The 17,626-nt window shown below is 44.1% G+C and overlaps 1 protein-coding gene across 1 annotated transcript in view; it reads right to left on the minus strand.

Moving 5' to 3' along the window:
- Nucleotides 1-1,920: 1,920 nt before the first annotated feature.
- LAMTOR3 (late endosomal/lysosomal adaptor, MAPK and MTOR activator 3) overlaps nt 1,921-17,626 on the minus strand; it is a 36,221-nt gene continuing 20,515 nt past the window's right edge. Inside the window, exons 6-7 of the mRNA XM_078651422.1 lie at nt 11,891-11,954; nt 1,921-2,834 (exon numbers count right to left, since the gene is read on the minus strand). Coding sequence (XP_078507548.1) covers nt 2,761-2,834; nt 11,891-11,954 — 138 coding nt within the window. The 3' untranslated portion in view covers nt 1,921-2,760. The remainder of the gene's footprint in view (nt 2,835-11,890; nt 11,955-17,626) is intronic.

The raw sequence follows: 17,626 nt of genomic DNA on the forward strand, positions 1-17,626 counted from the left end.
GGATTATTCTGAGAATAAATACATATATTTTTATAATATATAACTTGTGTGGTGTCCTTTCATTTGATATTACAGGATTGCATATGGTAAAACAGCTGGCTTCACATGTCCTCTTGAGTTTAGCCTTTAGGCTGCTTAGTCCATGCTACCTCTAGGATAGCTTGTCTATAAGGTTGACTTACAACCACCACCATAAGGGATTGTCTGGACTGATACAAGGTGCCCACAGAACTGTGGACATCATACATCAGGCCAACTTCTCACACCATGTGTTTAAAAATCTTTAAAACACATGGGAGCATGCCGCACATGGAAAGGAGAATGCGAAGTATCAGACTAGGCGAAAAGGACAATTTGTGATTGGCTGGAAGAAAGTGCGATGCAGAACAACAGGCATGGAGCAATCATGTGGTTGAGGGATTCAGGATGTACCCAGTAGTACCTAGTGGAAAGGCAGAGAGAAAGAAAGTACAAGAGGGCATGAGACTGAAGCGGAACCTGATGTATTTAGCAACAGTGATTCCAGCGACTATCTTCTAGACGATTATTGACTTCTTGGCAAAATCCATATTTATTTATTTATTTTATTTAAAAGGTTTTTTATAGCGCTGCTGGACCAGAGAGTATCAGAGCGATTTACATAGTGATAACACAAGAACATATTAAGTACAATATATAGTTGAAAGTGAACAGGAAAATTAAACGAGATAAAAAAACATTGCGTTACGTAAGTGATAGGGGTAAGGAAAGAGGAATAGTAGAGGGACAGGGAGAGTTGAAAATAGCGCTAAAGAAGGGGATGAGGTGGGGGAGAGTGAGATGGAAGGGGGAGAGGGTTGGGTAAAAGAGCGAACCAGAGTAGATGGGTGATGAGCAGGGTCAAGATCAAACATTAAGAGCCCCAATATTTATTGAGGAGAAGTACTTTGAGTCTTTTTTTGAAGAGAGGGTAGGAGGGGTTGCAGCGAAGGTCTTTGGGTAGTGAATTCCAACAAGCTGGAGGAAACCAACTGCTTGTAGAGCTCCCGCCACATGCAGATATGGGTGCCAGAGTGCCCATTGATCAGAGTCTGCGGGAGTGGTTGAGGGGAAAGTACTTGGACACTTCCACCTTCGCAGACAGCACCTGTGAAACTTCCAGTTCTGCAGTTAGCGCCTATTCCCGTTCCTGCCCTGCAGCTATTGTCACCGGTCCCCGTTGCAGCCCTCCAGATAGCCGCCCAAAGTACTACCACAGTTGCTAAAACACCTGTCCCGCCAGTGGTTACAAAAACTCCATACCTTTACATAGGTGGGAGCAAGACCCCCAAATAGGAGCAGCTCCTGTTGTGAGTGTTCCAACTGTGGAAATTGATAGTCCTGAGTCACGTCCATCGGAAAGCGAAGGCTCTTTAAGGTATGTTTGGGGTGAAAGTGGAGTTGGAGAAAATCATTAAAGGAATGATTCCAGTTGGAGTTCATTGTTGGGTACAATGAAGAACTCTTGTTCTTTTGCAAAGAAGCCGCTAAGCGTGCTTGTGAAATCCACAAAGTACAAGAAGGAACAGCAACAGAATTCGGATGGCGTTTTCTAAAAGCTCGACTTTAAGAAAGAATTTCCGGATGTTCATGACTGAAAATGCGGTTAAGAGCATGCGAACTCCGGGATTAAAATGGCAATTATGGCACTCGGTAATATTCAAATGTGGAGCAATACCCAGAAATGTAGAAATATATGAAATAGAAAAACCAAAGGAAAAGAAAGATCAGGAAAAGCTTCCAGAAGGGGATGGTGGCAGAAGTGACCTCGAAATTAAGGTTCACACCTCTAGAGGTGCATGGGGGAGCTTGTGTGCATGTATTGGAGGATAATATTTTATTAAATGTATATGAGAAAGGAAACCTGTATTTCATTTTGACCATTCGCTTAATAAAATACCCTTAAAAGTTCAAAGATTTTATTGTGAAAGCCTGCAAATATTGAAAAATATTTAAGCAGCAAGTAAATGTAGAGACATACGATCAAGATTTGTTCACAACAAAATTATAAGCAAATTCAGTTACGTTGCAGAGAACCAATGCCACAAACTACCAAGTCTGATGGCAAAACCTACAACCCAGAGTTTCTCAACTCCCTTTTGAAATCTGCACAAACACAGACGAGTCAGACACTGATTGGGCATAATTATCGTCAAACAAGCCAGAATTGACTGCATCTGCAACAAGCATCCTCTGATGTCAGCGGAAGAAAAATAGGTCTTGTTATTCAAGGGCACAACAACTACATAAAACAGAGATACTGTCAAACATTCAAATGATTCCAATTCTTGGCTGGTCTTCTCACGACAGCATTCACGTTCATGAGTGTACATTCTTTCAGGTATGTGCAACGGGGAAAAGCATTAAATGCAGTATATGATTCCACAGAAAAGGAAAGGCTGTGGAACAGATTATATTAATTCTGGCCAGAATCATTTCAATGCCCCATCCTGAAATGCAGAAAGGACAACATGGCCTTTAACGGTAGCACACATTCCAACCTCACAAGGTAATTTAAGAAGCATTTTTTTAGGTCATTTATTTTTCCAAGCGTTATACTTTTTCGCTAAGTGCCATTTGTATTAAGGACAGCGGGACTTCGCATAGGTAACTACCAGCCCAAGTCATCCTGTTAAATTCTGTGAGAAAAGCGTCTCTTGGGCTTCTCGGAGCGGGCAACCGCTAATCTCATTGAGTCAACGTCATGAATGGACGCCAGGGTTTGACAATCCAACGTTGGATTTACGCCACTTCCACCACCTGCCGCAGTTGTTCACACAAGGGCCCGAGTTCCTTCTCCAAGCTGACGATTAATCCTGTACGAATACAGAAAGAAAACATTGAAACATGAGTCAAGTGAGGAGCACGTAGGATCAGACAAACGGTCTACAGCGGTTTACATATGAGAGAGAACTAAGTTCAATACAACTGTGATTATGTGGATTCCGAAAACATTCTGACTTCCTATAGTAAGGCAAGAATCAGTTTGTCCCAGAGTCACAGTTGTCAATACAGGAATCACCTGTGACCTTTATGCTGAACAGAACCTATAGTGAGGACACATGCATGTTTAACACAAATACGGTGCTAGTCCAGAACCCACACTTGAAGATACACGAGTGTGTGAGCTGTGCTTGTGCACACTGTGACCCACTGCACTGCTCTAAAACCCATTGAATGTTCACTTATAGAATATACCAAGACGGGTTTGTTGCAAACCTGATCCATTATTTGGCATTTCGGCCTGGCCAAATACCAGGCTAAATGTCAACGGGGTGAAATCGCCAATATAGAAAATAGAAAAATACAATTCATAAATATATTTGCACCTTTAAGTTGTACTTAGGGGACAAAAAAAGCGAACACACTGGGCGAAAATCTTGAGTTACAGAATTATATTTTGTAGATATTGAAGCATGCAGATAAAACTAGAAAGTCGGGTTAATTGTAGCACTAATTGTATTTTTGTGGAAGGAGGATGTATGGGGCAGCGGGACAGGGTGGCATTGGAAAATGCAGGCATAACCCACAAACCTGTGAGTTTGTGGCCAGGCGTGCATTTTGTGTAACATTTGGCACCCCAGAAAAGCAAGTAAGGCTTCTTTTTACAAAAATCAGGAGTAAGAGCATTACCAGGGTGGGAAATAGTGCAACCCTACCAGGGCTTTAAGTGGGCCGGGTCTCCCGTGCTGAGCACTATCAGTTTTTTTAAGGGGGCCTCGAAACAGGTCTCTATCGGGGTCTGTTTTGTGCCCTGGCACAGGCGGTGCGGTTTTTCCCAGACTGCAGTGACAGCAGGCACATCGATGTGCGCTGCAGTGGAGAAGTTACAGCATGACGTCATGCCAGGTGAGCCTTGTAGGGGAAGGAAAATCCTTTAAAGAGTCATTTTCACTCTGAATTGCCCTTCTCTTTTTGAAACTCGGGAGCAGCAACATTGTTGTGGTGTCACCAGAGCTTTAAGTGGAAGCTTTTTCAATATTATTTACAAGCCATAGTTGCTGCTTATTTATCTTAGGCAACTAACAACCATTGATTGCTTCCATTTACTGGGGCCTGTGCACTTCGTTTTTTGGCCAGCCTGGGGAGTAAAGCTTTATTCAAACAGTATTGTTAGATTTAGAGTTAGTGAAGCCTTTACCTGCAGAAGTCCAAAGTTGTGGATTGAGCCTGTCTGTCTCCTAGGAGATTCTGAACAGGATAAGCAGCTGCCCAGACCCCATCCCCAGGCCAGCAGACCATTGGCTATTCAGGTACCAGGCAAGTCTGAGCCCTCCTCTCACACCTGCCCAGGCCCCTTAAGGCCTTGCTGGGTGCACCCCAAATCATTCTCCTCCATCTTGTGAGTTGCAGCCTACATGTGCCCCAGATTGCAGTGCGCAGAGTCCAGGAAGTGGTAAGGAGACAAACTAGTGCTGTCTCTTCCCAAGGCGAAAAGTTGTTTAAAAAACGATTTTTACTTTCTATGTTTACTGTCTATGCGTGTGGTTGTTACAGTTAAACATTGTAGTTTTAGCCTGCCTGTAATTGCATATTTTATCACCTGTGTTGTGTTTTAAATTTGTGGTGTTCCCTGCCCATGATTGCCTCCATTTAGTGTGTTAAATTGTGGGATTTGCAGTCCAACCTCTGTAGTTTGTCCCTCTCATTCCTTGGTGACAAATCGGTTTTCCCTCCAAATTTATCATTTGCTCTGTGATTAGACCTGTGTGATAGAACAGTGCACCCCCAGCCACCATTTTGTGTTCACAAGCCAGTGAGGCCAGCCCCCCTGCCTCTGAATAGTCAGGATTGCCTGACTGAAACACATGCACTAAACGTATGCCTCATGGACCTCAGTAAGCCTAAAGAAGGGTTCATTAATGTTTTCTTCTGCTCTGGCAGACAGTGTACTGGACCTCTAAAAGCCGCAAATGACAAAATGGCAATAAAGTCAGCTCGTGTACTCCCTAAGGAGAACATGAAATCTTGTTTAGCAGAGCTGAAATCAGACTTTGAAAAATCTCCGACAGACAACCTCACAGACATGAACTTGGAAATTGTTAAAATCCCGGCTGATTTGCATGGTTTAGACCCAAGACCTAAGTCGGAAGAAAGCCAGCTACAAGCCTGTGATGAGACAGATCGCCTCACCACTACGTCCACATGCCAATAAGAGTCACAGACCAAGTCCCTGCTGGTCAAATACGGAGACCTGGAAAACATATACTATTAATCTCATCTGTAGTCAGAAGGAAGAGGCAGAGGCAGAGGTAGACAATGTTATCACTTCTATGATGGAACTCTTCCAGGGCAAACTGAAGGAGACATCTGCTTTTGGGACAAGAATAGCTACCATACAGTGGACATAAAGCAGGTTCCAACATAAGATAAGAATATCTTTATTCGATTGTTTGCATGTAACAATCATAAAAGTGCATTTCATAAACATTAATCCATACAATGTAGATAAAAATAGGAAGAGTGATATTGCAGCAAACAATTACAAGCATAAAAGCGATAATATGGTTAAAAAGGTAAGAATACAGTAGGAATGAGAGTACATTCAGCAGCAAAATTGGTTACCCTTCCATGCTTTTTCGATGTTTAACTGTGAGCTTTAAAAAACTGCATACAAACATAGTACATTCACTGTTTAGCATTTGGAGGTGGCAGAGTGCAGGTCTGAATTGTACAAAGTTCAATTGTTTGAGTAAGGGTTTTAAAAACAGATTACGGGGGAGTGTATAAAACTGACAAAAGAATAAAAAGTGTGCCAGATCTTGCGGAGACTTATTGTCGCAGCCGCAAGCTGGCAGCACTTGTCCTCTATGTGCTCCACTTGGTACAGCTAGCAAAAGATGGAACATGTTAAATCGGAACCTTGTTAGTAAAAAACGGTCATAACCGGACAGGGGCCAAGCCAGGTAAGGTTCCATGTGTAAACAGGTTTTGGTTAGAACATACTGTCTCACACTACTTTTCTTGTACTCATTTCCCTCCCGCGCCATGCACCTGGACAACATAAAGGTGTTCCTAACAAAGGTTACATCAGTTTTAGTTATTGTCTCAGGGGATAGAAATAAATCTTGTCGGCCTAGTTCAAAGAGCCATCTTCTTACATATTTTAGCCATGGGATCTTGAGTCTACCGTCCCACTCTAGTGCCTCTTGAAGGATATTTCTAGTAAGAGGTATGGCTGTGTTTAGCCAGCTATTTAGCCTGCATAGCAAAGGATTCACAGCCAACTTATCACTTAGATATGGGATACCAAGTTCCTCATGTACTGGGAAGTTGGCTGTGCCCCTAGGTAGCCGTAAGACCTGTTTTAGGAAGTTATTCTCAGTAACTTCAAGGGCACCTAGTGATTCTGATCCCCATATTTCACTTCCATAACGTGCAATTGCAGTGCTTTTGGCTTGATATAACTTCAGGACAGCAGCCACCGGACTGTTGCCCATTTTTTTTTAAAAGTCCAGTATTGCTGCATTGGCCCGCACTACCTCACCCTTTTTTAGGTTTTGCCTGGCGAAAACCTAATGAGAACTGTAGTGTGGGTTTGGGTCGGCCCTCGTCATTCATTGGCTGGCTCCATAAATGGAGCCTAGCCATTGGACGAGGGGCCTGTCCGTCAATGCCGGACCAGATTCGGGGGCGTTCCCGAGATTCTTTGGCTTTTGCCGACGTCACGCGACGTCAGCCGAAAGCCGGGAACGCCCCCGAATCCCCCCGTTTATGATTCGCGGGAAAAAATTAAGATGAGATTAGTAAACATCAACCTAAAAGGACCACTATATTAATGTTATCGTCTGTTGTTTTAATTGATGCCGCAGGCTAATAAGATTTGTGAACTGGGAAAGAGTAACACCCCACACACGTTCAAAGATCTGAATTGCTTTAATAACACTGTGAGCTCGATGCAGACAACATAAGTCCGAACGGGCACTTCCCAAAGTCTTGCTCCAGTTCGCTGCTAGCTGAGTATTAAGGAGAATAAAGCTGCCAATGAGACATCGCTTCATCCTACTGGAACAGGATCTGCAACGGGCTGCCGGGCGAGACGTGCTGCGCAAACGGAAATAAGCTGAGCAAATAACCTGGAAAGCGTGAGGCCCGGCTCATGCTGCGTGTTTACAGAGCATGGATGTGTGACGTGTCCACCGAGGAAGGGCTGCTGTCCCGTGTTAACGAATAACGGCACATTGCAGCACAGACGAGGAGCCTGGCTGTGGGGTCCAGAAATATATCATGTCCCCGCCTCTCGAGATCGGCCCCGCGGCTCGTCGACCCGTAGCGCGTTCACGCCTGGAAAGTTACATAAAGCGGACCATGGAGTCTAGCCCGGGCAGCTGCTACCTCCGCCGGGGCGCGCGGGAGCTGACGTCCAGCCGAGGGGAGCACGGGAGTCGCGGCGCGGCTGTTGTAGAAGCAGTGGGGAGGCTGGTGAAGTTTGCAGGCTACGCCCCCGAATCTGGTCCGGCCGGGCCGCAAGCAAGCCGGAAGTCCCGCCGCCGCTCTTTCTATGCCAGGGGAAAAGTGCCCGGGAGAAAGGAGTGCGGCTGCCAGCGAGGCCCCGGTGCAGGAGAGCCCCGCCCGCGGCACCCGAGAAGAGAGCCCAGGCCCCGGCAGAGGAAGGACACCGTAAGCGCCCCCGCCGCCTCCTGGGAGCAGTCCGGTGAGTGCGTTAGGTATTGTGGGTTTAATTGTGGGCTTGTTTTCACGAACTATTATGCTTGTTTTGCTGCCCGGCCTGACAACAGTGAGAGCAGCTGGATCCACCGTCATGGAGTGCCCGCATCTCGTCTCCAGTGTCTGCCTGGCCCCCGACTCACCCAGCTTCCCCGGCTGGTCCCCCTCCTCCTGGTGCTGCACCGGTGAGTGATGCCCTCTCGCCCCGGTCCTCGGGGAACCCCTCCTCGGTGTTCACAGTGTGTAGTGGCTGAAGGGCCTAGGTGTGTGCGAGGGGCACAGGCAGCGCACGGAGCCCGGCTTTGTGCTCTCTGCCCTGCTTTATGCGGATGGTCGGGCACCCTGATCCGTGAACCCTGTGTCATTGGACCTGCATCGGCCACGTGGGCCTCTGTTGTGCTTTGTACGCTGTGTACTGGCACCGGATATAATTAGTGTTGTTTTACCATTGTACCTGAGGCCCCTATGTCATATCTGGTTTAATGTGCTGTACTACGAATCGTGCTATGTTCCATATACACAAAACCCTACAAGGTGCCACTGCATGTCAAGTGTTCTCAACCACCCTGCATTATATCTGCCCTTTGTACTTCACTATACCACAGGCTCTGACGCATATTTTGCATGGCATTGTGCACTTCCCAATGCATTGCACTAGATGACTAGTATATTAGGTACATTGAGCAGTGCTATTGCTATGGTGAAAGAGGTAATGAATGTCAGTGCTGGAAGCGAAATTAGTGCACACCCATAAGGCCTAGTACCACATTCAAAATAAAAGCCGTTTTTTTTATGGACTCTGCTTGTGCCTCCGTGTGCCCCTGTTGCGCCTCTGTGTGCCCCTGTTGCCTGCTTGTGCCTCTGTGTGCCCCTGTTGCCTGCGTGTGCCTCTGCGTGCCCCTGTTGCCTGCTTGTGCCTCTGTGTGCCCCTGTTGCCTGCTTGTGCCTCTGTGTGCCCCTGTTGCCTGCGTGTGCCTCTGCGTGCCCCTGTTGCCTGCTTGTGCCTCTGTGTGCCCCTGTTGCCTGCTTGTGCCTCTGTGTGCCCCTGTTGCCTGCTTGTGCCTCCGTGTGCCCCTGTTGCCTGCTTGTGCCTCCGTGTGCCCCTGTTGCCTGCTTGTGCTGTGTGGGTGTGTGTGGAGGGCTCCGTGTGGCTGTGTGTGTGGGAAGCTTTGTGTGGCTGTGTGTGTAGGAAGCTTTGTGTGGCTCTGTGTGTGAGGGGCTTTGTGTGGCTGTGTGTGTGGGGGGCTCTGTGTGGCTGTGTGTGTGGGGGGCTCTGTGTGGGTGTGTGTGTGGGGGGGGCTCTGTGTGTGTCATTTGCGGGAGATAAAGCTAGTGGCATTGTAAATGACAATGCCATTTATTTATGTTAAAAAAAACATTAATACAAATAATGTCAAGAGCAATGCCAATAGCTCTAACTTTAACAAAGGCAAAACCATTGCATTGTAAATGCTTGTCTTTTGTATTGCTGGTGCCCAAGTTAATTTATGATCAAAAAGGACACCAAGGTACGAGAAGGTCTTGGTGGTCTGTATTTTGTCCCCATTTACAAAGTGAGGGTATATTTTTTTGGGAGTTACACCTGTCATCATTGTAAAAGATTTCGAGTTATTGATACTCAGGCCACGGGAGTTCATAAAATTATTAAAAGAGTCTAACAAGGTTTGAAGACCGAGCGCCGTTCTGGATATTAAAACGGCGTCGTCCGCGTATAATAGGACAGGTACGCCCTTCTTGCCAATATAAGGAAAATCTGTACCGGTTTTTAATAAGTGCTCCTCTAACTCATTAATGTAAAGATTAAAAAGAAAAGGGGCGAGGATGCACCCTTGTCTGACACCTCGATTTATACTAAAATCCCTTGTTACCTTCATGTCATGGGTGTAGCGGACATTTGCTCTTGTGTCCGAGTGGAGGTCAACAAGAAAGTTGACCAGTTGGCAGGTTCCAACAGTTATCAATCAAGAGACATACTGGAAAATAAACCTAGCTACCCCCATAAGGAGTATGCCCATGGCATTTTTGTGGTTTCTGAAAACAATTCATTACTTCGATATCGAGGTCCCTGCCACACCGGTATTTAGCAGCACCTATCCTTTAACTGAGCACAGCACACAGGCCAATCATACAAGAGCTTAATACATGCCAAATCCAAAAACAATGGATTGTGACAGATTGAATGCAATTCTGATGGAAAGGAACAGAAACCACAATGACCTCAACAGAAAGCGGAAATGATCTGCTTACCACTGCTGAGGGGGGGGGGGGGGGGGGGAATGGTGCTGGGGACATGTCAGACTAGGCGTCCTGCTCCCAGGATCGCCCTGATGTTAGAGACACCAGTCCCAACTGCTGAAGATTTAGAGGAATAAATCAGGAAAGAGGAAATATCTACGAATGAATACCCAGCAGAGTGCCTTGAGCTTATTAGAGGCCAACACATGGTAAGAAACAAACCCTCTTATGAGATCTGGTCTGTTTAGGTACTCCCTTGCTATCATAGTTTGAAAAGGGTGAGAAGGGATGGGGCCACCTGGAGGAGAAAGAATAATAAAACAATGTCACAGACAGAGGCTGGGAGGTTGAGGAGGGAGCACTTACCCAAGCAAGCAATAGTTGGAATAAGCACAGGTCTGTTTCGAGGCTTCTGAAGGTCTTATAACATGTGCCTTTAGGAAACATTTTTAGCTTATGGACAATGTAGTTACAGAGCCCAGAGCCTTTGTTGTCCAAGGAAGGTCCATAATAAGCAAGAAGCTATTCATAGCCCCATGGGCATCTGGAGGACTGGCTTGTCTGCACAGCTTGAAATATTATCAAGATTCTCATTTAAGCATCAGTATGGAGAAGATCGGCTGCGAAATAGAAAAAGAGGCAGCTCCACATGGAGCAAGCACTAGCAATACACCCTTGTCCCAAAAATGTATCCATTCTGAGGTTATCAAGACTGCTTTGGAGCTGTAGGGCAGTTAAGCACTTGGAGAGGAACTTAATACATCCAGAACCCCATATCCCTTCCATCCACTTTACCCCACACTTCTCTCTGGAATGGTTGGAAATAGCTTAAGGAGAGAGGGTCATCGCTGCATCATGAGACGTGTTCGCAAAAGGTCATGTTACGACTTAACAAGTTCAAACGGGATTTAAAAGTTACTGTTAATGACAGAATGGATTGTTTATGGCAAGCCTGGCACTGGAAAGACTCACCTATGATGTACACCAACAATGCATGAACTTTGCCAAAAAAGGAGGTTACTTTCATGTCACCCGACTGCTTTGGGAAAAGTGAGGGACTTGGCTGAGTGCACTCCAGTTATTGGAGTGTCAGGCACAATAGACTAGCTACAGTGTAAGATATCTATGAAACAAGGGAGGACAGGCACCACAAAATACTTTACGAAGAAGGGAAAATAGGGCTTTATTGAAGAGGAAACCCCGGATGTGTAAGGGGGCGTCTGCTAATGTTTATACTAAAACCTCACACATGAGGACTGGTTTTGATGTTAAGCTAAGGGTTATTACTAGGGTGATGTACAAAGCCAGCTCAGATATGGATGTTTCACATAATCAAGGATTGTAGCACTTCATGGGAATGGAAGGCTGTTTCTGTAAGTCTTGAAATCCTAAAGAAAATGAAAACAAATGTTTGCAACAAACAAACCAAAAATAGAATGATTTGTTGCCACATCCAATTGGTAGGCAGAGGTCAGAGAAGTGAGTCAATACCTAAAATATTGTACAAAGCTCCCTACGTGAATGTCCACATTATGGTAATAACCTTTTCAAACACGATGCCAGAGCCCAGTAGAAGATGGAAGGGTATGCACAGCATATGATTCTTCTTGCAAAAGAAAGTTAAATAAAAGCATATTCCTTTTACAAATACTTTGTGTTTGCATGAATAGGACTGCTATTGATACAGCCTATATGAAAATTGCAAAACCACTAGCTATAGATTTAAAGACCTAATAAAGACAGTTTTATCATAATAATCTGAGGATAAGCCATTTGCAAATTATTACCATATCTTTGACAGTCCTAGAGCAATCTTCTATGAAATCATGACAACTGATTCTAAAATTGATGGATAGAGCATCACACAGGAAGGGAGGGAGGGCAGCTTAACAAGGTAAATAGAGATTAAGCTAGAAATAAATGAGCCACAGCTATGTAATCAACAAAGATACATTTAAGAAAAACATACCTGTGTTGGCATTACTGCTTGCGATGAAACTTACGACGAGGGGCAGCTGATTGAACTGGACAACCTTGGAAAGGAAGGCACAGAAAAGAATAAAAATCTCAACCCCATTTTCAGTGTCATGTATTTTGATGAGAATTCTTCTGCCCCTTAGAAAGTGCACATTTTAACATTTTGTTACAGTATAAAATCCTTCATATAAAATTGCACTAGAAAGGTGACTAGCAGGCAGAGATTTAAACATTTTGTCCAAGGGATGGGCCAGTTACATAATTGCAGACCGCTCTCATGCCAAGAGAAACAAAAACCTACACAACTGTAGGTTAAAAAAAAAAGTGTGTCTATATATTATTAGGTATATTAGTAAAAAACGAATTTAAAAAATTTACAAATCAGTGGAAGGATAGAAGTCATCACTGCAAAATGAATCCATGTATATCAAATGGCAGAATGAGTTCAATGTAATAACAGCCCAATGTCATCATCCACTATCCTAAGAACATTTTGAAAATCTGTAGACTAATGCATACTAAGAAAGGGAAGCAGGCAGAAAGAAGGGTGGGCTACCACCGTACTGATGCAATTAAACTGATACAAATATTACGAATATTGAAATAGATAAGCAAAAGTCTGATTTAAGAGCTCTTAATATTAGAGAGGATGATTGAGGTACTCATCAAGTGTTCCACATAAGAAGAGAGACTGGTGTTCTACGTGAATATCTGCTTCTTTCCCATCATGTTTTAGTGGAATCATGTCAGTTTGTGCTCTGGAAGTGCTGCTAAAAATCTGTGCAGACTAATGGGGTAACCCAGAAAACATCAAGAAGACTCAGATACAATGCAGTAAGAATAACAATTGGTCCTGACGTGCCTCTATGGACAAACCAAAGAGGGAATTGCTTATGAAGTTAATTCACTAAGTCAGTGAAAAATTCATGAATATCCTTTCAAACACGAGAGTAGCACACCTCAAAAGAGACAGAACAACTGAAATTGTGTGGAAAAGAATCCTTTATATATTCTTTATTACTCATGAGAATAACATTCAATTGAACACATGGAAAGGTATCCATGGACGGTTGCCCAAATGAGAAGTGCAAAGATGCTCATGTGTGAGGTGAGTAAAAGTGTAATGAACAGAGGAAGGTCCAATCCAGGTAGTTTTCATGTAATTTTACTCCAAGGTAGATAATACAACGCAGAGACCCACCAGGAGCTCAGCCCATCCACCAAATGACTCACACGCTCACACACATTCCACTCACCAACATTCTCTCAACACAGTCACCCTGGCTGAGCAGCAGGTACAACATAAGTATGAATATATTTCTCCAAAGGCTTCAGAACAGTTGGAAACAAGTAAGTAAAATGACAACGTTCGGATACCTAAGCATGAAAATTGAAGATGGAAAGCTCATGCAGAGGAAATTAAGTGGGTAGGGAAAAACAGGAAACGCAAGTACAAAAGACTCATGCACCATCTCCCTTTCTACCACAGCAAAAGAAAAACACATCTACACTGCAAACCACAAACAAACTCAGAAACCTACAACATGCTAGCTGGCCAGACAAACATGAGTAAAGTAGATAGGGTACCAAGCACAAGGTGTGGAAGAAAACCCTCTAACAAGAACTAAAAATAATTCACCCAAGCTGAAGCCAGGGTGGAAGGTGTGGAAAGGCGCTCCACACAGAACCAACGACATGAAAGCAGTTCTTCATCAAAGCCCGAAACTTGGGTTAAAAGTGTGGAAAACAGGTCCACACGAACCAAGAAAAGAACACCAATAAGTAGCACACAGCTAACAGCACACACTGGCAAAAACGTTCTGTAATAGGATACACACCACCCTACAAGACTGTATTGGGGAACTCCCCACCCCACAACACTGTAATAGGGTACTCACCACCCTACAAGACTGTACTGGGGCACTCACCACTCCACAAAACAGTAAAAGGGTACACACCACCCTACAAGACTGTCCTGGGGCACTCACCACCCCATAACTCTGTACTAAAGCAAAGACCTTACATCCCAAAACAAAATGCAAACGCTCCACACGAAACTTGGAATAGCGCACAACACCACAGCGATACCGGTAGTATGGAAAATCACTTGCAAGAAGACACACTCATCAGCGTACAACACTTCACTTAACACAGGGATAAGCAAAAACAATATATATGAAGCTCAACACTATGCATCAAAACACACACAACAATAAACACCGCGGCACGCTTCCACCATTTAATCACTAAATGCACACTGCATTAATGATAATACACTCAATAATGGCAAGGCATACCTGGCAACATGTTAAACGTGGCTTGAACACCTTGGGTGCTCATGAGCACCGGAGCGCCGTAGCTCATGACGAGCTGAGCTCGTCATTACCGCGCCCGTTCCGTGGAACGCACGCACGCTGGGCTGATTCCCCTGCTGTGCTGAACGTTCCATGGGAACGGGTGTGGCCATGACGAGCTCAGCTCGTCATGAGCACCGGAGCTCCGTAGCTCATGACGAGCTGACCTCGTCATGAGCACCGGGCCGCTGTACGCACCCGCCCCCAGCACAGCGGGGGAACAGCCCTGCATGGAAGGGGTTAAGAGACCTGAAGAAATGGGGAAGAAACAAAAAGCCATAAACACTCATGAAACATGCCAGAAATAAATCACAAATATTGAACATTCAAAATTAAAATAATAAAGAAACTGGTGCATCACTCCGGTAGATAGCCACTAGATGGCATGGTTTTATCAATTCTTCCCCACCAGGAGCAACAGGAAAGCTGCTCCTGGTGGGGCTCTGTATCCCATCCTCGTCGCCAAAATGTAATGAACAGAGGAAGGTCCAATCCAGGTAGTTTTCATGCAAGTTTATTCCAAGGTAGATGATACAATGCAGAGCCCCACCAGGAGCAGCCTCCCTGCTGCTCAGCCCATCCACCAACTAATTCACACACTCACGAACATTCCACTCACCAACATTCTCTCAACACTGTCACCCTGGCTGAGCAGCAGGTATAACATAAGTATAACAAAAAGAAAGGAAAATCAGATAGGAAACCATAAAAGGACCATAGTATCATAATTCTACACACAATACCGGTTACCATGTCCAGGCAAACACTACGATCAGTGGATTTTTTAATTAACATGTTTTAGAATACACGTACACCAGGGAGACATGTTCTAAATTGCCTTTCATTTAATTTAGGTTGCCTCTATCATTCCCCCTGTCCTGATGAAGACCCGCATGCGGATGCTCATAATTTCCCTCATCGCTTAAGTCGGGTCGAAACGTCAACGCCTTCCCATTTCATTGCCTGAATTAAATAACGCTGCTCATACTCGAGATTGGACGATGCATTTAAAGACAAGAAGCATCATCCTGATAAGCGGATTCTGAATAAAACAATATAATTGCTTTGTAGTTAGACATTAGAACACTGGGTTATCCTTCTCCCAATTATGGTAATCGGTATTCTGTGTGTAAAATTATGATACTATGGTCGTTTTTTTAGTTTCCTATCTGATTTTCCTTTTTTACTCACCTTACACATGAGCACCTTCTTTGCACTTCTCATTGGAGCAACTGTCCATGGATACCTTTCCATTGAATACGTTATTCTCATGAGTAAAAAAAAGAATATATAAAAGGACTCGTTTCCACACAATTTAAATTGTTCGGTCTCTTTTCTGGTATACTATTGAAGAGTATTTACTCTCGTATTTGAATGGGTATTCATGAATTTTTCAATGACTTCGTGAATTAACTTCATAAGCAATTCCCCCTTTGGTTTGTTCATAGAGGCACGTCAGGACCAATTGTTGTTCTTACTGCTAAAAATCTGTGGTCTCTGAATATGAAAGAGGAAAATGAAAAGGGACTTCGGAATTCAGTACCATATTTATCCCATCCACACCTTCTTGCCAAAAGTCCTATTCTTGGAACAAGGTGTGGTAGATGGGACAAGGAAGATTTGGTATTTCCAACACAGGTTACTAGTTCTGTTCCTTTTGGACGTTATAACTGAAGTCTGATATGACATTTGAGTAAGTTCATAGCTCATTTCCCCAAGGCATGGATGTTAATTTAACATGCCTATGATAGAATGTACATGCTTGTTGATGAAATGTTACATTTGGTTCAGTTTTTCTTTTGCACAAGTGGTGTAGAACGTGTAAGAGGCCAAGTGACTGTTCTTCTATTTAATATTCACCAGTATTTTTTGTCTTTTGGTTTTCTCCCCATTACTTGGCATCAATTGAATAATCTCTTAAGTTGTCCAGGTTCCAATCTTTTCAGTTAGCACAGTGCATACAAGCAAAGAGCAACTGGCCACAATACCAATGACAAGCTCATCGAGATTCAAATAGGTATGGAAAAGGTTCAATTCGATGCAGGCAGCATCTACAATCAAGGAGTACATTCACACACTTGCCACAGATATATCTTTATTGTTGAACACTTCTCCATCTGAGGAAGGGTACTGGATCCACAAATGCACTCTAAGCATCGCAGTACTGAAAAACTCTCGAGTTAGCCAGTCAATTAATCCAATATTGTATTTGCCCATATTAGGAAAAATCATTGCGAAACTCATACCTATACAAAGGCAAGAGTGTAAATTAATCCCATCAAAATGTTCACCACTGCTATGAGTTTCAGTCCTTGACAAGTGAGATGCTTGGTACTCGCAGACATCGAAAAAGACATCCCAACTAAGAATCGCCATTCATCGCAATTCTCCTCAATCTGTCCGCCAACCACAATATGGCATCCCCTAAACCTCATCTAGCACCTTTGGAAAGTATTACAAATTCTCTCGTGAACGAAAGCACACGAGTCAGAATTGGTTAAGCAAGCTCCCCCATTTTGGTGTTTGCATTTGACGTCCCAGGAATCGACATGTGCTCATCGGATAACACCACTACCTGTACCGAATGAATGCAGATGATACAGAATCCATCTCAGAAAGGGGGGCAGACTCAGAGATTAAGAGCAACCTCTCTCACTGCATGGAAGACATCCGCCACTGTGTAGGGAGGGTTGCCCACGTGAGGAATGAATTAAAACCAAAAGGATTGATAATGGGCAGATACAACACCAACACAAATTAAATGGTTGAAGTAGTCATTAGTGTTAGTAATCCATGCATTTATATAAACAATAATTACAGGACTTGTGTGCAAATAGCAATTTGAGTTTCACTGCCTCTGCTAGGTTGGTTGGGCAGGGGAGCAGTCCGTTACATATCCCCTAGGTAGCCCTATTACAAGTATGGCATCCACAGCCAGTTCTGGCTTAATACCCAACAGCACTTGGCATGCAGAATTTGAAAGCCACATTTCTAAAGGGTGGAAACACATCACATCAAGGCCCTGAGGGCAGAGTTCTAATAGCTAAAAGGTCTGTATTCACTGTAAGTGCTATTTGACAAGGGGCAATTTGGGAACATTGCAGTCACCTACCAGGAAAACCTCCGACAGACGGGCAGACTTGGGGCACAGTATATCTCTCATGTCAACATCATCTTTCATAGGATGACAGGAATTAAACAGTCTCTCACTCTTTCACTCTGTGTGATAAATGTACTTTTCCTAAAGTAAAAAAACGCTGACTGATCAATCATTTGTTGGGTGTTATTCTTGTGTGCCAGCGAATGGTGATTACTAGCCCACACTACCTCTCTTAAGTAGGCCTTGGACTACTCTCCTTCGCTACCCTGAGAGA

The sequence above is a fragment of the Lissotriton helveticus genome, chromosome 7, assembly GCF_964261635.1.
Source record: "Lissotriton helveticus chromosome 7, aLisHel1.1, whole genome shotgun sequence".
Classification (NCBI taxonomy): Eukaryota; Metazoa; Chordata; class Amphibia; order Caudata; family Salamandridae; genus Lissotriton; species Lissotriton helveticus.